The following is a 27869-nucleotide window of genomic DNA, read 5'->3' as shown; positions in this document are numbered from 1 at the left end:
GTATAGATAAGAATTTATGTACGTATGTATGTGTGAACGAATGAATTGTTATAGGATTTGACGTTACACAATTGTGGGAGCTGGTTAAGTAGTCTCTGTAAGGCTGTTGACTTCTGATACTGGAACTTTAAGTTCTGATACTGGAAATTTAAGGCAATTAGGAAGAGAGGTAGTTGTCAAGAGGGGAGAGAGCAAGAGAGAGTTGTCAAGAGCAGGTTGGAATCCCACAAGTATGGACTGAAACCTGTGTCAGTTCTTGTTGCCTTTGACCTTCATACATAGCAGGTGTCCTGCAGAAGATGGGAGCCCTATCACAATGCTAAACACACATACATGACCTAGGAGTCAGAGAGTAGAAGGAGGATCTTGGGGAAGGTAGAACCAGTGGGGGCCTCATGCCAACGACATTGAGTAAGCAGATCAGTGAAAAAGTGTGTGAGCTAGAGAATGGAGGCCGCCCCCCTCCTGCCCTCCAGATATCCTGAGAATCTCTCTTTGGCCCACCCACCAGAAACGTGAAGGAAAGGGAATTCTGGAAAATGTCGTTCAGCCGAAGCAACACACATTCTACATAGGTGATGGGAACTATGGGATTCTGATTCATAGAACCTCACAGAATTGGTAGTAGTCTGGGGGGAAAAGCTTAAAGTAGCTGTAAACAGATGCCTACTTTAGCCATAGTAATGTCTCATGAAGCATATAGAAAACAACCAGTTTTGACTAGTGCTACAAGTATGACAGTAATTTGTAAAATTTTCACCAAGAAAACTAAAGGAATTAACCATTGTAGATAGTCTCTTTAATTTAAAACATCTGATTTGTAACTCTTGTTTCTAGCAGCAATTATCTACCAGGATTTGTTGTCTGATTCTGACACTCCTGTTTAAACATTATTAAATCTTATCAACTGCATATAAAATAAAATGTCTTTCATCTCTCTATGTCAGAAGATGCATATTTGAAGTGAATTTTATATTAGCTTTTATTTGATTGCTGAGAAATTATTTCACTGCAGAAGTCTAGATATTTATAGTCTTCTTGTACCAAAGAAGACTAAGATCCCTGTAATCTTACAGGGGTACAGTTTGATTTGGTAATCTTTTTACCTTTGTAATATGTAAGATATTTAATTTATACATCTCCAAAAAAACTGATTTCCTATGTTATTGCAGTGTTAAAACAGTAATCAATTGGACTGTTCTGTACTTTTAATTAAATATATCCTTTAAACTTTTCATTAAATTAAATATAGAATGGATTATCTCTGGTCTTTTCTGTGCCTTTAATGATTTTCCCAACATTTTCCTTTAAAGATTAGTCCATTTTCTAACTTAGATCAGTGAAATACAAAATGGAAATGTCAGAAAGGAGGAGGTGTGGAGAGGATGACTTAGGTCAAAATAATATGAAAAATTTGGGTGTTTTTCCCCTGAGCTTTCCTGTTATAATATGTTGGGTTTTTTAAACTAGTAAATTTAATAGAAGTACTGAATAGTTAATTCTGTCATTCTCAAATCTGAGAAAATATATTTAACACGAAAGCATCTTTGTTTTATTTTTTTTTTTTAATATTTATTTATTTATTTATTTAATTTTTGGCTGTGTTGGGTCCTCGTTTCTGTGCGAGGGCTTTCTCTAGTTGCGGCGAGTGGGGGCCACTCTTCATCGCAGAGCACGGGCCTCTCACTGTTGTGGCCTCTCCCGTTGCGGAGCACAGGCTCCAGGCGCGCAGGCTCAGTAGTTGTGGCTCACGGGCCCAGTTGTTCTGCGGCATGTGAGATCTTCCCAGACCAGGGCTCGAAGCCGTGTCCCCTGCATTGGCAGGCAGATTCTCAACCGCTGTGCCACCAGGGAAGCCCCTGTTTTATTTTTTTACATTGTATGATCCATGAGAATTTGGGGGGCTTAAAATTATAGTTTTTTTCACTATAATAGTATTGTTCTTTGAAGAGTTTTTTAAAAATAATTCGTCCATAATTTCTTTTTTTTTTTTACAAATCTTTTTTTTTTTTTAATTTTTATTTATTTATTTATTTATGGCTGTGTTGACTCTTCGTTTCTGTGCGAGGGCTTTCTCTAGTTGCGGCAAGTGGGGGCCACTCCTCATCGCGGTGCGCAGGCCTCTGACTATCGTGGCCTTTCTTGTTGCGGAGCACAGGCTCCAGACGCGCAGGCTCAGTAACTGTGGCTCACGGGGCTAGTTGCTCCGCGGCATGTGGGATCTTCCCAGACCAGGGCTCGAACCCGTGTCCCCTGCATTGGCAGGCAGACTCTCAACCACTGCGCCACCAGGGAAGCCCCTGTCCATAATTTCTTACTTTCATTTTCTCTAATTCTTTGCAGTTTTCTAATTTATTGAATGCAAACATTAAACTTTTAAATTTGCATTTTCTTCTGTGAAATAACCAGGATTTTTTAATCCAGTGAGAAAGAAATTTATAAGAATGTACGTAGCTAAGATTAATTAGGCAATTGAATAAACTTAACTGATCATTGTTCATCTTATTTTTTATTTTTCTAGCATTATAAAGATAAATTCTCAGGAGAATGATATGTCCTTTGATGTCATTGCTATTGTTGATCCATTGACAAGAGAAGCACAGAAGATGGCACACTTATTGATTGTAAGATATCATATTTTATTAAATATTATATATATTTATTATATGATGTATACTACTTTTATTTTGAAATTTGTAATCTTTTCAGGTCGTTTTCAAGTATAATCAAATGTTTGCTCTTGATTCTTTCATACAACATTCTAAATAGATTGTCATATTTCAGTGTAGAAAATGAAATGATATAGGTATGCCTATGGTGTTATGGCAGTACCAGGTTAGGTGTTAATGTGGACGTAATTGCTGTCCCCATCGCCCCCAAAATTCATATGTTAAAGCCCTATCCCCAATGTGACTGTATTTAGAAATAGGGCCTTGGGGAAGTAGTTAAGGTTAAATGAAATCCTATGGGTTGGGCTGTAATGCAGTAGGATCAATAGCCTTATAAGAAGAGGAGAAGAGAGATCTTTCTCTCCTCACAAACCTAAAAAAGAGTTCATGTGAGTATACCACCACCTGGCAGCCATCTACAAGCCAGGAAAAGAACCCTCTCCAGAAACTGAATATGCCAGCACCCTGACATGAAATAAATTTCTGTTGTTCAAGCCACCCAGTGTTTTGTTATGGCAGCCTGAGCTAACAAATACAAGCATCTTCCCATCATCATCTTTCTTACCCCAGGTGTGGAGAATGGCTTCTGGAGAAGCTGATGTCTAAGCGTAATTAGTATAATAAGCTTAAAGTATAATAAGTAACATTAGCCAAACAGGTGAAGCTAGTGGAAGAAAGAACATGAAGGCTCTGTTCAAGAGATTTGGCCACTGTAACAAAAGCAAAGTAACAGTACCTTCAAGTCTGAAGTTGATTTCTGTCATCTCCCCATCCAAATGTAAGCCACCTGGAGTTGCCAAGGCAGCTCCACACGTGAGGGACTCAGGACATCTTCTGTACTGTTCAGCCATCCTCATGAAGCAGCTTGTTTCCAGCAGTCTAAGATCACAACATCATCTCTGTATTTCTGCAGCGGGAAGGGGAGAACAAGGGTCCAACCCCAAACATGTTCCATCCAGTTGCATCCCTCTGACCAGATTGTAGCCAGCCAGCCAGCCAGCTGCACCTAGTCACAAGATTCTTCCCCTAGGAAAGTAGGGGAGAATGAATCTTAGGAGACAGATAGCAGACTCTGAAAGGACATTATGTGGCTTATCCTTGTACTGAAAATTTTAAAAATTCAAATTGTGATGCAGCTTTCAGTAGTTAAATTTGAATAAGCTAGTTATGTTGGAAGGCTATATATTTTTTTCTGATGATGTTTAAAATTTTGGGATACTTCTGTTTGAAATTACTCAATACTTTTTTTTTAAAGACACATCAAAAAATATTCTCAGAAGAGGAAACTATTTGTTCTTTGACAGTTTATTTTTGGAAACAGGCAGAAGTAATTAGATATGAAGTCTGGTGAAAATGTAAATGATCAAGCTGGGTCATACTGGTGTATATTCTATCAAAATTTCAAAATGTTTCTCTCAGAAATTAGTTTGCCTTTTCAAATCAAATAGTAAAAATGGGTAATAGGTATGTTATAAATGCATTTATTAACGTGTACAAATAATTTTGGAAACCCGTTGCCATTCTAACTATTCAGTGCATAATCAGGGCAAATTTAATTCCACAGCTGATTTACTTGCCTCATTCTTTCTTTCTGCATTTGTATACCTTCAAGCTTTAACTTCTTTAGACACACCATTCATATTATTCTTTAGAAAACAGAAATCAGTAATCATACCTATGAGGAATGGAGGTAGTATGATTCCCTATTCCTATGGGGGTTCATTATTCAAAAAAAATTGCTTACCTCTGAAGCTTTTATGTAAACATAGAATTTAGGAATAAGAAGTATGGGTTATACAGAAATATAAAATATGGAACTGCATTCCAGTTTACATCATTGGTAATAGTAACATACTTTGTTTCTGAGCAACTCAGAACTTCACATAGCGAATTATTTCTTACTATAGAGAAAATTTATGCTATAAAGCATAAATTAATTTACTGGTAAAAATGGTTAGTGTCTCATTTAACACTTGGAAGAAACAGTGGCTCAGCAGCCTCCATTGTAGCTAATAGGAGTGATAGAATGGGAATTAAAACTCAAAGCTCTTAAATCCTTGGTCTGTACATTCTAATTTCTCCTCAAACCTGTAGCCTTTCCCTTCCATATATCTGTTTTATTCTTCTCCTTTTACCGATGTCCTTTGTTATCTAATATCTTTCAAATCTTCACTGATTTGTTGCCTGTATGGAGGTGGGGACTATCAAAATTAATAATTCTCCTACTTCAGTGCTCTAGGGCAGGGGCCCCCAACCCTGGGCCACGGACCAGTAGCGGTCCGTGGCCTGTTAGGAACCAGGCCGTACAGCAGGGGGTGAGCAGCGGGTGAGCAAGCGAAGCTTCCTCTGTATTTACAGCCGCTCCCCGTCGCTCACGTTACCACCTGAGCTCCGCCTCCTGTCAGGTCAGTGGTGGTATTAGATTCTCAGGAGCGCGAACCCTACCATGAACTGCGCATGGGAGGGGCCTAGGTTGCGCACGCCTTATGAGAATCTAACGCCTGATGATTTGAGGTGGAGCTGAAGTGGTTATGCTAGCGCTGGGGAGTGGCTGCAAATACAGATTATCACTAGCAGAGAGGTCTGACTGAACAGAGACCATAATAAATCAGTTGCTTGCAGACTCATATCAGAAGCCTATCAGTGAGTGGCAAGTGACAACAAGCTCAGGGCTCCCACTGATTCTGTATTATGGTGAGTTGTACAGTTAGTTCACTATATATTACAATGTAATAATAATAGAAATAAAGTGACAGTGAATGCAATGCACTTGGATCATTCCAAAACTACCCCCCACCCCAGTCTGTGGAAAAATTGTCTTCCATGAAACCAGTCCCCGTTGCCAAAAAGGTTGGCGACCGCTGCTCTAGGGAAATAGAAAAGAGTATTTTATCTGTATGTAGCCAAGACCTTCCTACATCTTTTACAATGTAGATGAAATTCCAAAAGGATCAGGGCACCCTTGCCATCGTTGTTGTGAGGTCACCACTTTGTCTTTGAAGTCAAGGTTCTAATAATTATTTTACTTGTTCTTCAGTAGTAAGGAAATTTGGATACCAATAAAGAAAGTCACACTAGGCAAAAGGTAAGCAGCATAACCTTTGGGCAATGAACTCAACTGTGTGGATTCAAATCTTACTTCTGCCATGACTTACTGTGTGATCTTGGGCAAATTACCACACCTGTCTGTGCCTCAGCTGTGTCAAAGTAGCCGCCTCAAAAGGATGTTGTGTGAATCAGATGCGATAACGGATGTCAAGTATTAATGTAGTAGCTGGTAGATAGTAAATGCTCAGTAAGTGTTAGCTATTAATTTCAAATATGGAAATTTTTTCTCATAGGTACTTGGCAAGATTATCAACATGAAGATAAAATTGTTCATGAACTGTAGGGGTAAGCTTTCAGAAGCCCCTTTAAAGAGGTGGGTCTACGTGAACATAATTTCATTTTGAAAAATTTGGAAATGCTATAAGGAAAAAAAGGAACATAATTACTGCATCTATTGTCTTTTTCTTCACAAAATGTTTAACTGAAATAGATCAGAAGATCAGAGATAACTTATTAACCTTAACTGATATAAAACTAAAGTAACCTAACCAGTAAAATTGACCCAATCTAATTACAGAATTTACATGGTTTTATGTTCATCTGTGGGTGTTTTTAAAAATGTGATCTAGGAATACCTATTTAGAAATATATAGTGGGTTCAGCAACATGGATGGACTTAGAGATTATCATACTAAGTGAAGTAAGTCAGAAAGAGAAAGACAAGTACCATATGATATCATTTATATGTGGGATCTAACATATGATACAAATGAACCTATCTACAAAACATAGACAGACTCACAGATATAGAGAACAGACCTGTGGTTTTCAAGGAGGAGGAGTTGGGGGAGGGATGGATTGGGAGTTTGGGGTTAGCGGATACAAATTATTATATATGGAATGGATAAACAACAAGGTCCTACTGTGTAGCACAGGGAGCTATATTTAATATCCTGTGATAAACCATAATGGAAAAGAATATTAAAAAGAATATATATACAATATATACATAACTGAATCACTTTGCTTTCCCATTTGTTCTGGATCCTTGCTTTATCACATAGTTCCTGGTTCTGTATCTCTAACTTCTCTCCTAGCCCTCTTCTTTCAGTCTTAAGAGTTATTCAATTTTTAAAAAGAGATAAACGGCTCCCTTAACTTCCTCTCCTCTGGGGCCCTGGCTTTTCCTCCTCCTCTCCAGTCTTTGTCATCTCAGCTTTGCACAGGTGTGGCCAAGCCCCATCTTCATCTCTCATTCACCGGTACCTCCCACTGAAGTTGGGCTTTAACTGAATCACAAAGAAATTGCTGTTAGCAACATCCATGGGATACTTCTTACTTAATGATGTTTCTGCTGCATTTGACAGTACCAGCTACTTGGTTTGGACTGCGTTCTCTCCAGGGTCTCCTCTTACCCACTCTTCTTTTTTTGACTCTGCTGGCCTGCCTGCCATAGGCAGCTTCACGGCTGCCAGTGATGACCGCCCCTGGGGTCACGCTCAGCGTAGATTCTCCTTGAGTGCGGGCTGCACCTGGTGATTTGCTTTCAGTTAACAGAATATGGCAAAAGTGATGGAATGTCTCCTCTGCAATTAGGTTGTAAGAGGCTGTGACTTTTGTCTTGCTGGCATTCTCTCTCGCTTGCTCTTGTGTGCTTCTCTACGCTTGCTGGAGATGCCCTTGTAGCAAGGACTGAAGGAGGTCTCCAGCCAACCACTAGTGAGGAACTACTGCCCTCATGCCGGTGGACCTTGAGGAACTGCAGGAGCCTAGGAGTGGCTCCTTCCCCCATGGAGCCTTGAGATAACCACCGCACAGCGGACACCTTGATCGTAGTCCCAGATAGTGAAAGTCAATGTTCTTAGTATTATAACTATTTCTTATTATGTAAGATACTAGGGGGTGAGGCTAAATACATTAAGATTGCTGGTACTTCTAAAAGCTCTATTAATAAGCAGCTGCTTTAAACTCACTCCTGTTTGTTTTTAATTGCACTTTTTAAATTAGTACCAGAACTTTAGCTTAAATTTTACTTGCTTTCTGGTTATCATTCTCTTCATGTTCTTAATGGTGCTAAGAGCTAATAAAAATCACTAAAAATAGACCATGCTCAAACTTTGAAGTAGGATCAGTGAGTGAATACAGATCATAAACTCCTGGAACCTGCATAAGTCAGTATATCTTAAAGGGATTCTAATCATGTTCATTAAGAAATAATTAACAAGGGTATATAATATACACAGTATTATAATAGATAACAGTGTAAACAAAATAATGATTGCCTACCATTTACATAAGCATTAACTTCAGTATAGCGTGTTTTTAGTCTTTAAGACTTTAGTGTGTTTTAAGTCTTTAACATGTTTTTAACTTAAGACTTTCTGGTCATGTTTTTAAGCCATTTTCAGTTTCAAAATATTTTAGAAGAAATCTCAGTTTTGGTCACACTATGTATTTTATTTATGTTCTACAACAGCTTTTACCGTTTTGTTCTGGAACCGGAACTGATGTTACCACCTAATGATGTTACTGGACCAGTGGCAAAGTTCTTGGATATCCCTGAATCACCCCTTCTAACCCTCAACATGATTACTCCTGAAAGCTGGTTGGTTGAAATAGTACACAGCAACTGTGACCTTGATAATATTCATTTAAAGGATGTAAGTTATAAAGAAAGAGGAATAGGATAAATTCTTATGAGCTATTATTCCTGTACCAAGTGCATACTCACTGCTCACCAGAATTTTCTCCTTAATGATTCTAGGTCCTGATCCAGTCTTTCCTTTGATTTTCGAGTTTCCCTGACTTCCAAATTCAGCTTCTCTGTTTTTATGGGTTCTTAAATGCCCTCACTGTTTTTGTTGCTTCAGAAGTGCTACCCTAAGATGAACAATGTAGAAACTATGGAGACAGATGAATGGCAGTTTAGGACAAAACCATTAAGTACCTTTGCCCTTCAGGTGTTGTTTTTAACTCAGAGAGGAACAGTTTCATCTGAAATTCTTTTTTGCCCCTCAGCTCATAGCCAGAGAAAGCAGTTCTAATGAGATTAGGGTAGAAAGCAGGAAAGAGTTTGCTCATATACTTCGGGCTGAGTGCATTCTTTCCCACCACCTCCAATGTGACCCTTGTCCAGTAAATGACCAGACTTCTCTTCCCCACCTGTAGTCATTCAATCCACAGCACACACACACAAAAAACAAAACCACCGACAGGAGACTATTTTATAATATTCGGAGTCTTTCCAAACATTCTATTCAAAATTGGAAAGGCATTCAGAAAGCCCCAAAAAAACAGAAGCATTTTAGGAGAGTTTACCTAGAAGACAGGTATCTAGAAACTGGGAGGCTGGGGGCACTACTTCCTTCTCACTGTCCTCCCCCTTGCCTGGTTCTGCACAGCCTCTGACCTATTTCCATTTCTGCATTTGACAGCTCCTTCAGAAGGTAGCCATTACCTTGATCCAGGCATAAACATTTTACCTCTAATAATTTGGTTAAGGTTGTTCATTATTTGTTTCTCATGCTTTTCGCGTGTCACCTTTTGTCTAAAGATTTTCCTTCTAGGCAGCTTTCTTCTGATTCACTCATGTGTAGATTCTGTGGGATCCTGAGTCACTTCCCTGGAACATACTCATGTATACGACCAACTTTACCCACCCGGTGAAGAACCTAAAACTCAGTCATAGCAATCATCTGAAATCGGTCCTTCAAATTGAGGGAAAAAATAGAAAGAGAGCAAAATAATGAAATCCATGAGGGAAAGTTCAGAAGTGAATTTGGCATGAAGTAAAAAGAATCCTGTTTCCTCCGTGATTAGTTGGATCTCTGTTGGTCTACTGGTTCTTCATTAAGAGAGTTCAGCAATATATATCAGAATATTAACTTTAAAGATTCTAACCAAAAAGGTAAAAAGTTTGCAGTGGGAGAATTAATGAAGCTTAAAGATTTTAAATTGAGTCTGCTGGTAAAAAAATTTTTAGTTTCTGTTAAACAGTTAATAGAGATTAAACATTTTGTTGTGAGTGGCAAATATAGCAATGCCTTTTTAGAACCTATTTAAATGAACAGTATTTTAGAAGACTAAAATAAACAAATAATTTCCCCTATCATCATAGATTATATGAGTAAACAAAAGGAAATTACAAATTCTAGCAGCTGTAAAAGTTAACTACCTCTAAGGCTCTTCTCTTCCACTCTGTGCTCTACATACTTACAGTATTACCTGCAACTATCCTAGAAAAATATGAAATAACAAAGACATGTGCTCAAGTAGAAAGAAGGAGTTGTAGGTAAAAGAAAAAAGTGAGACTAATAATGAGAGATGTGTCACTACACACTAGCTTGTATAGTCAGTACTCCTTGCTACATCTAATTCCCGAACATTATATAACCACCTGAAAAAAGCTTGATCTAGAAAGATTCTTCCTTCCCAGGTCTTTGTTCACATGGTTTATTGCACAGCTGGCATTAATGCCATTATTAAAGGTGACAAAAGTGGTTCTAGGAAAGCTTAAAGTGTGACAGTTACTTTTACCTGGAGTTCAGAGGTGGTTCTCAGAGCTTGTAACTAGAACTGCATCCAAAGGCTCTCTGGTTATATTTCATCATAGCCTTTATCTGACAGATGTCAAAACCTGAAACAATAGTGATTGTTTACCCAGTAAAGAGGAAGTGAGTAAATAAAAGATTGCTGAAGGAAAATGGTATGTGGCTATGTTAAAAGGAATTCACAGAAAAATGCATTAGCCCCTTTTGAAATATAAATAATTTAGACATCCGTTTTATTGACAAGGCATTCATAACCAATGTAATTGTCAAAGAATTCCTATTTGAATGCCATAGATAATGTTAATAAACCCAAATGTTAATCTTTATAATCAAACATACTTTTATTAGAGGAGGAAGCTAAGTTCTTAACTATTCAGTCACAAACAATACAATAAACACTTCTATTTAGAAATACTAATATGCACCAAAGTTATATTGGAAAGATATTAAATTCATGTCTCATGTCAATAGTTAATATTTAGAACAGATAAATAAAAATATAAAGGAGATGTAAACATCAAAAAAGATCACTAGCTTTCCTATTCTTGCTAAAAATAAACCTTGATGATAGGAACTAATTTAACTCAAATCACCTTTATGAAATTATTATAAAACTTTAAATATTCACAAAATTTTAAATATTCACTAGAAAGTACTCTTTGAAAAATGAATTTGCTATTTTTAGTGTTGTGGTTTGAATAAGTCAACACAATTGATGTCTGTTATACAAATATATAAGGAAGAGAAATTTTCACATTAATGTATTGTAAATGAAGATATTATTTAGTCACCAACTGATTGAATGTATTTGAACTCTGCCCTGGTATCTAATTCATAATTTAAAATAGTTAAGCTTTACTTCATAATCACTCTGGGGTAGTTTCCTTGTCTGTAAAGTGAAGGAGTTAAGCTAGATGATCTCTAGGATTTCTCATATTCTGAGACTATCCCATAGAAATCTTTCTATCCAAAATGCTATAAGGATGGTGCATACAGGTTAATGAAGTATATGAAGTTCATCACTAGAGTAGTAATAATTCAACAACTAATTCAGAACTCAACTAAAGTCATTGAAACAAATGCTATTTTCAAAGAAGTTACTTATTTCATGTTCTTAAAAACAGTAAAATTATAAGAACAGGGCTCAAGAAAGAAATACTGTACACAAGTGCTATAATTATTTCTGTAGTAATTATAGTCAAAGAAAAACAACTATACAGTACAGAATATTTTCAAATACTCTGTATGCTAAACACCATTAAAAGTAGTATCAAAAACCTTGTAGCGTGAAATAAAATTAGAGATAGATAGCATCATTGTCTTATCTGCTCAACAAAATTTGCCAGACTATATAAAACTCACTTACCACTTGATTTATTTTTATGTTTGGTTATGTTTTTCATGTGATGTAGAGAAAAAACTTTCTTCCTAAAATATTTATTCTAACATTTGCAATAGAGTAAAATCTGGAAACATTTGGAATGTCCAGCCATTCAAAAGGATGTTTTAAAAAAAGGACATGTTCTTAGAAAACTATATTTAATGAAAAAGGTTATAATTTTTAGAAAAAAAATTTTGGAGAAAAAGTAGAAATCACTGCATCGATGTGTATATGAATGTTTAGTCTGTAGGTAGTTTCTATTTTTTCCCTTTTACACTTTCTTATATTTGCTAAATTTTCTTTAACGAGCATATGTTTTTTTGAGAGCGAAACTATTCACCGTTAATTTTTTTTAATTGCAAGAAAGGTGATAATGATGACAAGTTGGCCTTCTTGCCAGGTCTGAAGCAGGAGATCTAGGACGCAGCCAACGAAGCAGATTCTTTGAGTGCTACAACTTACCGAGCCACCCATCCCTTCTCACATCTCTCCTGCTTGTGATTTTGGTGCATGTTTCATGATGCTGGAGTAGAGCTGACGTCATGGGAAAGGAAGAAAATTCATCCTGAGCTTTAATGTTCAAGAAATTGATTCAGCTATTAGGTTCACTTGTCTAAAAGAAAGACTTGAGGTTGCCCCCCAAAATAAATTGCCTAATATTAAAAGAATCACATATATTTATTACAGAATTTACATTATGAGAATTACTAACACCAAATCAATGACATATCTCCTCCGTAGACTGAGAAAACTGTCACAGCAGAATATGAACTAGAATATCTACTGCTCGAAGGACATTGCTTTGACATAGTCACAGAAGAACCTCCTTGGGGTCTGCAGTTTACACTGGGCACAAAAAATAAACCTGTTGTGGTTGATACAATAGTGATGGCCAATCTTGTAAGTATTATACATACTCAATGGATGATACTTAATTAGATGTTTTAGTGAAATCCTCCAAGTTTTCCTAATAATATGAAATAATTTGTATTCTACTGTTACTAAACAGCTCCCAGAAAAAAATCCTTGAATAAGGTAATTAAATAAAACAAAAATGAAGGGAGTCATACTTTCAGAATGTGCTTTTAAGGTTATTGCAAAGTCTTCTTCCTTGGAATTCATTTATAGAAATCATTCATTCCACAGTTAGTAAACACTTATCTTGGAGTATTCATGAATAATCTTTCTTGAACAATTGGACCTCATTTTCATTCATATAACTATGATCATGTTTTTCTCATCTTAAAAGGGATATTTTCAATTAAAAGCAAACCCAGGTGCTTGGATACTGAAATTACGCCAAGGAAAATCTGAAGACATCTATCAAATAGTTGGGTGAGTTATATAAACCACTTTCAAATTTTTATATATAAATAAGTTTTTAGTGTGATATGACCAAGATCATCAAAACAACTAAAATACTCACAAATACCATTAGTATAAAACAAAAACTTCTTATAAAACTGTGACATTTGTTCCTATCATTGTTTTATTTCAAAATATAAAAGGTATGGCTAAAGTATACATCTTGTTCTTTACTCCATCTCCTAATTTTCTATAGACTTTTCCATGTGTTAACATAATGAACATATTTATCATTTAATGACTATATAGTATGTATAGTATCTTATATAGCAAAGCCATTAGCTGTGAATTATGTTCAGTTTTTCATTTTTATGAATAAGAATTGGTTTCTTTTGTAGTAAATTTCCTACTCATTAATGAGTCTAGTATAAAGCAGGGATCATCAAACTTTTTCTATTAGGAGCCAATAGTAAATATTTAATGTTTGAGGGCACATATGATTTTTGTCAATATTTTCTTTTTCAACAACCATTTTAGAATGTAAAAATCATTTTTAGCACAGGGGTCATACGAAAATAAGCCACCAACTTGATATTGCTCACCAGCCATCGTTTGCCAGCACCTGGTAAACTCTTTTTTGTACCCCTTAATATCTGTAGTGTTCATTTATTTCAATAAGTATTTATTGGGCACCTATGATTATAACAAGCAGTGTGCTTAACAAACATAATATATGGGCAGGGGTTATTGTACCTTTTTTTCAATGCTTTTTCCCCTTTTCCTTATAATGCCTAAAACATAGTGTCATTCAACAAACATGCTTAATAATAGAAGCATACAAAGCTGGGAATGCTGAATTCTTCTTTTTAAATCTTTTTTTTTATTGAATGAGAGATTCTTTAAATTCTATAGGCTTTACAATTTTCAAACGTTTCACACACACTATTTCATGTAATCCCATAATAACCCTTTTCTTCCCTATCCCTATAGTGCCCCCCTTTCCCTCTCCCCACTGGTAACCACTAGTTTGTTCTCTATATTTGTCAGTCTGCTTTTTAAAAATATTATTCACTAGTTTATTGTATTTTTTAGATGCCACATATAAGTGATATCATACAATATTTGTCTTTCTCTGACTACTTCACTTAGCATAATGCTCTCCAAGTCCATCCATGTGGCTGCAAATGGCAAAATTTTATTTGTTTTTAAAGGCTGAATAGTATATGTGTGTGTGTGTGTGTGTGTGTGTATACACACACACAACACAGCTTCTTTATCCATTCATCTGTTGATGGATGCTCAGGTTGCTTCCATGTCTTGGCAATTATAAATAATGCTGCTATGAACACTGGGGTGCCAGGACTGGAATTGCTGGATCATATGGTAATTCTATTTTTAGTTTTTTGAGAAACCTCCATACGGTTTTCCACAGTTGGCTGCACAAATTTACTTTCCCCCCAACAGTGTAGGAGGGTTCCTTTTTCTCCACATCCTTGCCAACATTTGTTATTTGTGTTCTTTTTGATGATAGCCATTCTGACAGGTGTGAGGTGATATCTCGTTGTGGTTTTGATTTGCATTTCCCTGGTGACAAGCGATGTTGAGCATCTTTTCATGTGCCTGTAGGCCATCTGCATTTCCTCTTTAGGAAATGTCTATTCAGTTCCTCTGCCCATTTTTTAATCGGGTTGTTTGTTCATTTGATGCTGAGTTTTATGAGCTGTTTATATATGTAGGATATTAACCCCTTATTGGTCATATCATTTGCAAATGTTTTCTCCCATTCAGTAGGTTGTCTTGGTTTTGTTGATGGTTTCCTTTGCTCTTCAAAAGCTTTTAAGTTTAATTAGGTCTCATTTGTTTATTTTTGCATTTGTTTCCTTTGCTTTAGCAGACAGATCCAAAAATTACTGCCACAATTTATGTCAAAGAGTGTTCTGCCTGTTTTCTTCTAGGAGTTTTATAACATCTGGCCTTACATTTAGGTCTTTAATCCATTTTGAGGTTATTTTTATATATGGTATTAGAGAATGTTCTAATTTCATTCCTTTACAAGTAGCTGTGCAGTTTTCCCAGCACCACTTATTGAAGAGACTGTCTTTTCTTTGTTGTATACTTTTGCCACCCTTGTTATAGATTAAGTGACCATAAGTGTGTGGGTTTATTTCTGGAGTCTCTGTTCCATTGATCTATGTGTCTGTTTTTGTGCTAGTACCCTACTGTTTTGATTACTGTAACTTTGTAGTATAGCCTGAAGTCAGGGAGCATGGGGAATGCTTAATTCTGTGATAGGGTGAAGGGTATGGGGAAGTCAGTATTGACATTAGAAATGAGATAATACCTCAAGAGAGTTTTGAAGAATTATAGGAAATTACTGCTAGTCATACGACAGCCAGAACATTCCAGGAAGAGGGTGGAGGTACAGATCTCTCATCTAAAACTCTTAGGGCCATACGTGTTTTAGAATATAGCATTTTCCAAATTTTAGAAAGTTAGTATAGTACACATATCATATATTATGATGTATTGAGCAGGATCTAAGAAAGCACTTCATTAAATATCATTTCTGTCACAAACGTGTGAAATTCACACTAAAGGAATATATAATGACTGTAAAAGAAAACAAAAAGACAAGACACAGGTGGAAAAAATATTTGCAAAGCATTATTCAACGAAGAATTATATATAACATATATAAAGAACTATCAAAATTCAACAATAAGAAAACTTGATTAAAAATGTGCAAAAAACTTGAGCAGGCTCTTCACCAAAGAAGATACATGGATGTCAAATAAGCACGTAAAAAAAGATGTTCAACATTGTTAGTTATAAGGAAAATGCACATTAAAACCAAAGTGAGATACTGCCACACATCTATTAGAATGTGTAACATTAAAAAGACTGACACTAACAAGTGCTGATGAAAATATGGAGCAACAGGAACTGTCATACACTATCATTAGGAATGTAGAATAGTACAGCCACTTTGGTACAGTTTAGCAGGTCCATAAACATTTAAATACACACTTACCATATGATCCAGGCATTTCACTCATAGGTATTCACCCAACATAAAAGGACATATATGTTCATACAAAGACTTGTACATTAATGTTTATAGCAGCTTTATTTGTAATTGTGAGACCCTGGAAAGAACCCGAATGCTAACAAGTGAAGGAATTATCAAAATGTGGTATATCCATCCAATGGAATACTACCCAGCAATATAAAGGAATCAACTATTGGTACATGCAGTGACATAGATGAATGTCAAAATAATTAATGCTGAGTAAAAGAAGTGAGGCAAAAGAAAAAAAGAGAGTCTATACTGTATGATTCCTTTTATAAGTTGTAAAACGATAGGTAATTAAGACAAACTATGGTGACGGAAGTCAGATCGCTTGTTGCTTGGAGATGGAGGGCAGGTGGGGTGTGGAAGGGGCAGGTAAGCAGGCCAAGTGTTGGAGATAAACAGGTGAATAAAACACAGTTCCTACCCTTCCACAGTTCATCCCAGTAGGAAAGACAGTTAAGGAAATGAATGACAGTAAAATGTTTTAAGTGCTACAAAAGAGTGCTGTGGTGGTACAGAAAATAAGCAAAATACACTGTGACTTTTATATGGACTCTTCTTATAAAAATCATGGTTTCAAAGGATAAATTTGCTTCATCTTCTTTGGTCTTTGCAAACTGCACTGCCAAGAACTCTGTGTTTCTAAATCTGCCACTATTGTTTCACTGTTGTTTTTTGCAAACAATTTGGTAAACTGTGATTCAAATTCCTTCTCTGCCACCAACTCTCTGTATGAGTTTGCAAAAGTTTCTGAAGTCTTTATTTCCTCATAACAAGAGGGGATAATCCTACCTATCTTATGGGGTCTTGGTAAAGACTACATGAGATTAGTGTCTCATGTCCTGAGTAAATGTCCATTTCCTCCTCACTTTTTCTTTCTTCTTTACAATTACATATATTATTGTATATTGTATATGTATATTGTATAATATATATGCAATATGTATTATATATAATATGCATAGTATATATTATGTAAAACAGTTACTATATTGGTTCTATTTTATCTTCTTTACCATTATTTGTTATTATACACAGCCTATAAATGGATGGTTTAGGGAGAAAATAGCCCCTGATTTTATATTTAAGTACCACTAACAAATTAGTGCAAAACTGATTTTTCTCATTCACAGTTAGCCACCTCTTGGTGATGGAAGGAATTTCAAATTTGTTTATGTTCCTTATAAATGATAATATCATAAATTTCTCTCAGTCATAATTTACTTAACTCCAAATATGATTAATATGTCACTAGATAGCCAGAGTGGAAAAAACATAAATGATGCTACTCTTTGATTTTTTTGAAATTAAAGTTTCAGTAATGAAAAACAGGTCAATATGAAATATGACAAAAATGGAAATTCTGTTTATCCCAATTTATGATTTAGTTCTAATTGATATTACATTTATATTTAAGCAAAGTATTCTTGAAATATGCTGAAAAGCTGAGCTAAAGTAATATTGACATGAGTTTCTAAGTTCAGATTTTAAAACCATGACTAAATAATTTGATATTTTTAAATTTGCCTTTTTGTTTATTAGGCTTAATCCTCACATATGTAGTTTTTATGTCTCTCCATGTTTTTATAATCTTTAACTGCAAATCATCTACCCATACTCTGTGTTGACTATAATTTACCTTGAATTCAAAAATACTCAATAAAATTATTCTCTCCTAGAAAATTTTTGTAGCTCTACTAAAATCAGACAAATGCTTCTCAGATTTTCCTAATTACAGAGAATAGCAGATGCTTTACATATACATATATATTTTTATATATGCCTTCAACATGCTAAATTATTTTGCTAGTCTTTTTCACTTGAAATCTTCAGGAAAACAGATTACCTAATTAGTAGTTATACATAATTTTAGTTTTACACCTTTGAAACTGATCTGCTTCTCCTGTGCTTTATATAGAAGGCAAGAGAGGTTTCAGAGCTCTGCCCACTGGCCCTGGCGGTGGTTATAGGTCACTCTTTGTGAAGCCCTTCTGTGAGCTTTAGAAGGTCTCTAATTGCTGCACCTCACTCTCTTGATTCCCTGGTCCCAGTTGGTGCATCTCTATTCCAGGTGGCTTCTCTATCATCTTCCTCAGTCTCTGGGCATCCTGTGCTATACCCACAGCGTATTTTTGCTGAGGTCTCCTCATATCTCCAGGTTGCTATTTTGGCAGGATGCATGACTACCCCATGATAACAAAACCAAATCTCTCCTACTTGGCTACTTCTGATCCATGAGAAGCACTTACACATCACTTGCCTAGCAAACTCTAGGAGTGCAGGCCAGTGTCAAAGGCAGTAAGAGGGGTAATAGGTCAGTCCTCAAATATCAGTCCGTGGTCCATTTTAGCTTTCCCAGACAAGAGCCAAATGCAGTCCTCTGTGTCTCACAACTTCAGGAAAGTGCATTGCAAAGTGCTTTCCCCTTAAAGCATCTACCTTACTGAGTTTAGGCTTGGAAGGTAATGCTCCCCACACTTCCCCAGGGGGCGTGTAGAGGTGCACACTCACAGCCTGGCAACAGCTTTCTCCAGAGATGCTCTTCAGCCTTCATCTCACACACTCCTTTCCTCCTTTCAAGTGCCTCAGTTGAAGCATTTTAGCATCTTTTTAGTACCCCACCCCCCAAATGTTTAGTTCTTTACCATCACATTGCCGTTAGTTAAATATAGCTTGACCAAATTCACTATTGATCATAGGTTTTATATGTTTCTTTCATCTTTCACATTCATTTTTTGTTTGGGTGGCTGACTTTCCATATCAGAGATGGAGTTAACACAGGGAAATGGATTCTTGACTGGACTAGGAAGGATTGAAGGAGCTAGCTCTCCAGGAGAGCTGGCTCCCAGGACCAGCCAAGGAACTCAGCAGCCAGAAAGAACTGCTACCTCTCCCATTATCAGAAGAGTGAGAAAGCATGAAGCTGCTCCACCAACACGTCAACTCCCTGTCAGTCCCCAGAAAGCTGAGTTTGCACACTGGAACCCTGGCATAGACAACCTCTAGGTCTCCATGACGTTGCTTGCCCAAAGAAAACAGGCATCACTGCATTGACCCTTCCTTACTTGTAAATTCCAAATCACATGCACATGTATCTGTTTAGTAGAATCTAATTATTAACCAGAACCATAGCTGTAAAAGAATCTACAAACAAAAAAGAGTTTTTAGCTTTCTAACCTCTGCAGTATATGCTAAAAGGTGGAATGGATATTGCCTGCCATATCATGATATGCACCAGATTTCTACAAATATTTCCTATAGAAACATTAGGCGTATACTCTTGATTTTAAAGGCCTGAAAATGTTTTTGCCTTTGTTTTGCTTATTTTCTAAGTACTGATAATAGTCCTGATTATAATTCTCCTCAGAATGCTTGAAACAAGACTTCATCATCATATTCTGCCATCCAGTGTTTTGGATTCGAAATGAGAGGCAGTGTGATTAACTTTTCCTTTACAAAAAATTAAATGATATTTATAGTTAGAACTCCAGGAAAAATATGTGTGCATCCTTTTTTTTTTAAAGTAATACTTCCTGATGTGTAATGAATCCTTTCATTTTGAAGTAAATGGCTTTTACTGAGAAATATTCTCTCACATCTCTTATTGAGAATATAAATTATTTGAATGCTCCTTTTTTCCCCCCGTATTAATTCCTTATCAATGAAGCCCATGTCCTCTGACTTCTTGGCTTGTTCCCTTCATTTCAGTGGCTGCTGTCTTCAGGTATCCAGTGATTTTTAGTTGCTTAGTGTTACTTACAAAGGTGTAATAGTGCATTTGTGAAGAGCCAGGCTACTTGGGCTTAGTTTGGATCTAGGATAATTATTGTACCTTCCTCAGAGGATGGGTGTGTGGATTAAATGAGTTAATATCTATAAAGTGCTTAAAATAGTGCCTGAAGTAAAACAAGACTCATCATCACTACTACCTCTACCATCTGGGATGGAGAAAGTTGCTTTAGATCTTGTACAGGCCTAACTGCAGTGTTGTGCTGCCTCTGTTCTGGTCTCAGTGGATGGTGGATCCGAGGGCTAAAGTTGCTGATGTCCTTGAGCAACATTTGGGACTGGAAGCTCTTGCAAGTTTTTAAGAGATTTGACATTTCTACTACATAAGTTGGAATACTTTCTTTTTTCTAGTGGTAAATGTTGGCAGGGGCTGTGCCTCCTGCTGCGGGTTAGGCACCTCATCTGAGGAACTGCGAGTGAGAGTCAGAGACGTGTTAGTGGGCACAGCCCTAGAATCCCCAGGTTTTTATTTTAGAAAAATTTTCAAGCGTATGTTATGTCTGACTGAGTGCAAAGTATCTACTTATTTGACATCTGATTGCTTTCCCTCTTTGAAAAAATTCAGTTTTATGGTAAATGCTTTTTACAGTAGCATTTTTCAGTTCATAGTGAAAATAGTATCAAAAAACTTTTGAGCAAAGCTGTCATATTTGACTTATTTATGCAGTGTTGAAAATTAGACTATGAACTACATAATGTGTAATATAAAATAGATCCAAGTGATGCAGATGGACATGACAGACACATTTTTAGTCTTATAAGTTTAATGATATACTTCAAATTTTGGCATTTGAAAATGGCTAGTGGATAATGAAAAGTAGTTGTATGGTGTAGATTTCCTTTGATTATGCTATATAAACAACTTATTTTAAAGTCTAGAAAATGTTTCATATTTTAATTATCATTACAATATATGAAAGATATGAAAGATCTGACTTTTGTGATAATTTTAGTATACAGTAATACAGATAAGCTATAATCTGCGCTTTCTGAGTGACTAGGTGATATCAAATTTAGTGAGTTATTTTTGTATGATCTTAATTTGTATTAAGTTAAAATTGGATAATTTTGAAAATTGTAGTGTATTGCAGCATATCTTAATTGACTATAGAAACAGCAGATATGACATATACACAGATGATATTATACTTATGTCTATTACAAAATGAATTTATTGTGTTATTTGTACCATCATAATTGTATGTCTTTTCTTAAATTGATTATAGATATTTACATGTTTTTTCTGCTTCTAGGCATGAAGAAACTGACTCTCAACCAGACCTAGGAGATGTCATTGTTGTGCTAAACAGCTTCAAAAGCAAAATACTGGAAGTACAAGTGTGTGAGGCCAAAGCTCTTTATAGGCTTTGTTCTTAATATTAAGAATTATTTTTTTGTCCTTAATTAATTTTTATTTTACGACTGATTTCACAGTTCTAGTACCTAAAATGTCATATTGGAACTCTGGCAATGAAAGGAAGAAGAGGATCAAATCATTAAGGGAAAGCAGAGAGCTTGAATATAGAAGAGAAGAAATGATTTTTTTTAAGTTATGATGTATCTACTGTATCTACTATATTTGTAACCAAATTATGTTATAAATTAGGCTTCAGAGATGAGATCAGGAATGCAGGTTGAAAAGTTACCCCTTTCAACAGGAAAAAAAAAAAAAGTGATGTTTCAAAAACCAGAAAAGTTTTTAATGATGGCAGGTTTAGTTCTTTTGGACAAACTCACCTACTTAAAATCAGTAAAAAAAAAATGCTGGGCGAAATGTTTTTTTAAAATTTTAAAAGCACTGAGGAGCTGACAATAATGATAATAAGGAAATGCAAAACAAAGATTAAAGGGAAAATGAGAGCCTAGTGAAGTAAGCAAGCACCGAAGCTTCTCTTATCCCAGGAAAGCTGTTGTTGCCCTAAAACATTTGTTCATCCTGGTACACTTGAACTATCATTTTGATTTAATTTGCAAGGTGATGGGGACAGAAATTAAAACCCTAGACCCACATAAAGTGGGTAATCTATTAGAAGACCCTCTGTGCAATAAGCTGGCTATAGCTTCAGGCTAAGGATGAACCATAGTAAAGTATACCACGCAGTATTTTAGCCCAAATTGGTATTACCTAAGAAATCAAAGGAACCCTGAGCCTTGAATTTGCACTAAAATGGCTCCAGATTAATAAGGTTTTACAGGCATCTGACAGAAACATCCATATATCTCTGGAATAAGACTACTATATCCAAATAAACAAAGAAAACCAACAGAAACGGCAAATAACAGAGCAGATGCACAAATACTCCATATGTTAGAATTATTGACACAGACACTGAAACAACTATGCCTAAAGTGTTTAAAGAAATAAAAGACAGGCTTGGAAACAATTGCAGGGAACAAAAAACTATAAAAAGTGCATATCTGATTTTTTTTAAAGTAGAACTTCTAAAACTGAGCAATACAATGACCAAAGAATTCAGTGGGTGGCTTTAACAGGCCTCAAGAGAGAACTAGTGAGTTGGAAGATAGACCAAAAGACATATCCCAAATGCAACTGACCTTAAAAAAGAGGAAACTACAGCAGAGAGTATATAAAAGGCATAGAGAATAGAGTGAGAAATCTAAGATACCAGGATTACATTTAAACGTGGCTCTGCCACTCATTAGCTGTGTGACCTTGGGCAGATTACTTAACCTCTTTCTATCTCATTTTCCTTATCTATATAATAGCAGTTAATGATGAAACCCTCCTTATAGGTCTTCTATAAGGATAAGATAATTTAGCTTTATGAAGTACTTTATGAGTGTTTAAAAATAAAATCCATTTAAATGGAGTTCCAGAAGGTGATGAAAGACAGAATGAGGTACAGGTATTACTTGAAGCAATAATAGCTGAGAATTTTCATGAGAGATGAAAGGTACTAATTTGCATATTCAGGAAGTCGGGTGATTCCCAAGCAAGATAATGAAAAGGAAATCTACACCTAGACTCTTGTTAATAAAACTGCAGAAAACAAAAGACAAAGAGAAATCTTGAGAGTAACCAGAAGAAAAAAGAAAAATTACCTTCAAAGAATTATATTTAGCCTGACAGTTGGTTTCTCAGCAGTAATAATGGAAGCCAGAAGATAATGAATGATATCTAAAAGCACTGACAGAAAAAAGGAATGCCAACCTCATATAATTTACCCTGAAAAGTATTTTTCAAGAAAAAACATAAGGTATTTTCAGACAAATAAAAAACTGAATTTGCCACCAGCATGCTCACACTAAAGGAAATTCTAAATGGTATACTTCAGGCAGAAAAAGAATTATCTCAGATGGAAGATCTGAGTTTGAAAAAAGAATGAAGAGAAAAGAAAATGGCAATTATGCGGATGAATCTGTGAACAGTGAATATATAAAACAACAGTAATGTCTTAGGATCTTAAAAATCCATTAAAAAACAACAATAGCATTTAAGGCATTATATAAATAGGGGTGTGTATAATAACATATAAGGTTCTTATATTGACCAGGACAAGGATTATGATTACATTTAGACTTTAGGGCAAATCTGAATGCTTTACATTTCTAAGATAACCACTAAAAGAATAGAAACAAGGCATAATGTCGTAGTGAAGAGGAAAATGGAATGAAGCAAATTAATATAAATGGGCTAAGAAATAAGAAATAAAGCAGAATACGTGCGCCATTGAAGAAGCACAAAATAGTAAGTTAGAAATTAACCCAATTACATTAAATGTAAATGGACTACATGTTCCAGTCCAAAGACTAAGATTGTCAGACTGGATTTTTTATAAAATCCCAACTCTATGTTTGCAAGAAGGAACACCTAATATATAACAATACAGTTTCAGGGTAAAGATTAAAATAAAAGTGTGGCAAAAGTATACTAGGCCAATACTAACCTAAACAAAGCTTGTATGGCTATACTAATATCAGATATTAAGACAACATTATTAAAGGTTAAGAAGGTTACTTTATATGTGTATATAAGGCAGAAATAGAATTACCAAGAGAAACTGGCAATTCTCTATAATACTGGGATATTTTTAACATACGTCTCTCAGTACTTGTTATAACATGCAGACCAAAAACTCATTAGAGATGGAGATTTGAGCAGTGTGATTATAAATCTTGACCTAATAGATGTATATAGAACACAATAGCCAATAACACCAAATGAACAATCTTTCAGACACAGAAGACATTGATAAAAATTAGCTTTACGTTTAGTTGAAAAGCAAGTTTCAACAGATTTCAGAAGAATGAACTCATACAGAGTATGTTCTCCATCAACAGTGCAGTAGAGTAGAAATTAATATGCAAAGATAACTAGAAAACACCCATTTTGCCAGAATCTCTACGATCTAATAATGGTAGGCTACCAGAACTCTCGCCTTACATACTGCATAGATTCTAAACTACCAAATCATCCAAATTTACCTTGCATCCCACATCATAACCTGTTTCATATCACCTCTGCTCTTTATCCTGTCATCAGTTATACATGTTTATACTCATCTTTGATACTGTTTTTCCTCTACTGACTTTGGCTTCCTTTCTCAGGAAGAGAAACTTATACTCTGTCCTTGATACATTTCCTCTGGCCATTCCAGATGAAAAACCCCACAAACTCAGACCAGCTGCTTAAGTTACTAACTCATCTCAAGCCTTTTAGGACCAGCATTCCAGCTAGTTTTATCCTAGCCCTACAAACAGGAGAGAAAAATATTATTTCTGCTGGGAGACTGGGGATTTCTTATCTTTGAGGAATTTTGATCATTGAAAAATTTTCTTTTTCTTGAGCTGTTTTTTTTTTCACTCTCTGTATTGGCTCTAATTTTACCTGTTGGTCCCTGGAATAGAAGAGGTCTGACTCTCAAAAAGCCACCAAATCTTTGAGGGTGATAATCATGCCTTACCTGAAACAAATGTTCTACAGCCTTACCTTACCTAGGTGCTTCAGTTGTTTTTTAGTAACAGTTTTATCTGCTCACCTTCCATCTCTCAAAATTACACAGAAGGACAGGAAAAAGGGAGGAGAAAGGATAAGCAAGATAAAGGTTCAGCCCATGAACTCCAGTAACCCACTAATAGGAATTCCAGGAAGGAAGAACAGAAAATGGAGGAGGGAAAGTATCCCATAGATAGAGAAATATAAACACATTCATGTCAAGGGGTCCACAAATGAGTGAAAAATGGCCCACACAAGATCCTAAAAACTACCAAGGAGAAAAGGCAGGTCACTGCAATAGAATGACACTAACACTAGCATCAGATGTTTCATTTTCAAGACAACAAAACAAAGATTTCAGTGTTTTGAGGAAAATTGCTTTGAATCTAGGATTCTTTGGGCAAATATTCTCTGAAGGATGAAGATTTAGAAAAATTATCTTTCACACCCCTTCTTGAAGGCATTTGCCAGCACAATGAAAATGAAGCATAAGAAAGAGGAAAATAGGTATTTTAAGAAGTGGTGAAATCAGTGTGAAAACCAATGCAAAGAAAGCTTGAAACAGGCAGTTAATTGTTAAGCCCCAAGTAAAATGTCTTCAAGAAGACAGGAATTCCAGACAGTTAAGTAACAAGAATAATAAACTGGAAAATATTAGGTATATGGTAAAGAAGAAGTATACTCACCACAAGAAAAAATAAATACAATAAAATTCCAAGAAAGATACACTTCTGTATTGGTGAAATGTGAGAAAACAGAATCCATGGGAAGCAGGAGGCGTCTCCTAGGAGGGCATGGTGGTCACATCATCATAACTGTGTGGAGGAAATGTAACTGTAGTAGCCTTTCAGCTCTTCAGTGCGTTGTATTTACAGTGTCACAATAAGCACTTTTTACTGATTTTCAAGTTGTAGAATAAACATAGCATAGTGCAAAAGATACAGTTATGTTTACCAAGCTAAATGTAAATATTATCCATCCTTACAATGCTAAAGTTTTAGCTAGTGTAAGTTGGGAGGCAGAGGGAAAAGGTAGAGATATTAGTGTCCTTATAACAGGCCATGCAAGAGAAACTTGAATTTGTTGGAATAAAAAATACAGATTTAAGCATTATTTAAAGTTACAAAAATACTCAGTAGAAGAACTAATGATATAGTATTACCAAAACCTCCAGACAGAGGGGAAGGGAAGGGTGCTATGAGTAAGCTGCTCATCTTTTGTTACAAAGAATGAATAATGCCTAAACTATGAATCAGATATACAGTAGAAAACATCCGCAGTTGACCATTCAGTAAATACAAGTATAAGCACATTATTTAGCAGTACGGAGGTAGCCACTAAAAACAAGAGGCTGAACTGATAGTTGAAATCAGATTGTGTCTATAATATACTAAGATCTTTCTTGGCTTCATTTGCTACAACTATCTTAGATTTACCAGAGCCGCCTTGTCCATATATTTCTAACCATGCAGCATAATACTTAAATCTACAAAATTCTAAAGGTTTTCTTTACCATGCTATCTAGGTACAAAAAAAGCCAGACAGAGTTCAGGAAGATATCCTTTCTGACAAAGATGAAAAAAAAGGAGTGCGGGATTCCATTAAAAGGTGATTACTAATGAATATTTTAACTATAGACCCATCAGGAGTCTAGTTTGTGGAAGCCCTGCAGGTGGTAAACATTTAAGTCAAGCACAGATCTTCTCTAGAAAGGATAAGACAAATACATAAATGTTACTGATGTTAAGACGGGAAACGAGCTATAAGACAACTGAACATAAGGGGCTGTTCAAACCAGGGAAGAGGAAATCTATATCCAGTTAGGAGGAACCTCAGAAAAGACTCTGGAGGTGTGTGTGGCTAAGATACGTTCTAAAGGATGGACAGGAGACAGAGTGAAGGTACCTGGTTACGTGAAGTCAAAAAGATTGGGTATGTTTCTCAAGGAACAGGAAGTAGCCCAGGTTAGCTGGGAAATTGAATATAAGGGGGAATCTTTAAGTTAGGTTGGGACCTATATTAGTTAATCAAAAAAGGAATATTTTGGCTCACGTATCTAAAGAGTCCAGGAGTAGAACTGACTTTGGGCATTCAGGTGATATAGTCCAGAAACTCTTTTTCCAACGCCTAGTTCTATTATCTGTGCTTCCTTCATTTTCAGACAAACTTTTATAAGAAAGAGCTTGCCATCTATCTCCCATGGGAAGAAATTGCCTCTTTCCAGATAGTTACCAGCACAAGTTCCAAGTCTGACTCATTGGCCCAGCTGTTGCCTTGTATACCAGACTGAACTGATCCCTGTGACTTACTGACTAAGCTTGGATCATGTGGCTACCTCTAGAGCCAGCAAGAAGGCCTATCCTGCCTAAACCTCGTAGAATGAAATTAGAGGAGGAATAGCTACTCACCTACCCACCTGCCCACTATACCAAGTTACTGTGACTAGAAGTGTAAAGGACGTTAGGTGGGCAAACACAGAAGTGGGCTGCTGTAGATCCACATTGTAGACAACTCTGAAAGTCCATTTTAGAGATTTGAATTTAATTTGAATTATGATAGAGAACTGTTGATCATTTTTATCAAAGATAAGAAATAGAAACTTCAGGCCAAATAGCTTCAACAACCTAAGCAGATTTTGTTATACTAATCAGAAGCACTCCCGTCACTTTGGATTTTGCCCAGTTTAGGCCTCTTTTTCTGTAGTTGACTCCTTGTCTGATAGGAGGAATCATGTTACTGTCCCAGTATGTGCATTGAACTGGTTACTGATCAAGAAAGGCTCGAACTCACTACTTTGAGAGGACTTCAGAGCACGTTTGTTTGACAGGGGATAATGTAACAGGATCTGGGCATTTTAAAGAGTATCTGTTCATGAGCTTCCATTAAAACCAGAAGGTAGAGACAAGAAGGAGTACAGATAACTGTTAGACTATGGCTTAGCCACTTATTACACAGTGAGGATACCAAAACAAATGCTGCTTTGTTAGAAAGAGAGAAGGTAAGTTTGGGGGATGGTAACTCCTCCAGATACATAAGTGTATGTTACAGTGTTTTCACTTTTTTATCTTAGTTTTAATCCTAACTTCAAGTGATTTTT

The 27869-nt window shown here is 35.9% G+C and overlaps 1 protein-coding gene across 1 annotated transcript in view; it reads left to right on the top strand.

Moving 5' to 3' along the window:
• Positions 1–27869, top strand: part of UGGT2 (UDP-glucose glycoprotein glucosyltransferase 2) — a 180283-nt gene that overhangs the window by 114815 nt on the left and 37599 nt on the right. Inside the window, exons 25-31 of the mRNA XM_081215000.1 lie at positions 2522–2624; positions 6011–6090; positions 8194–8377; positions 12390–12548; positions 12898–12983; positions 21069–21153; positions 26298–26380. Of these exons, the coding sequence (XP_081071126.1) occupies positions 2522–2624; positions 6011–6090; positions 8194–8377; positions 12390–12548; positions 12898–12983; positions 21069–21153; positions 26298–26380 (780 nt within the window). The remainder of the gene's footprint in view (positions 1–2521; positions 2625–6010; positions 6091–8193; positions 8378–12389; positions 12549–12897; positions 12984–21068; positions 21154–26297; positions 26381–27869) is intronic.

Source organism: Mesoplodon bidens, assembly GCF_964165515.1.
Source record: "Mesoplodon bidens genome assembly, chromosome: 17".
Taxonomy (NCBI): Eukaryota; Metazoa; Chordata; class Mammalia; order Artiodactyla; family Ziphiidae; genus Mesoplodon; species Mesoplodon bidens.
The sequence above is the reverse complement of the archived record's forward strand: the minus strand, read 5'-3'. Positions and strand labels throughout refer to the sequence as shown.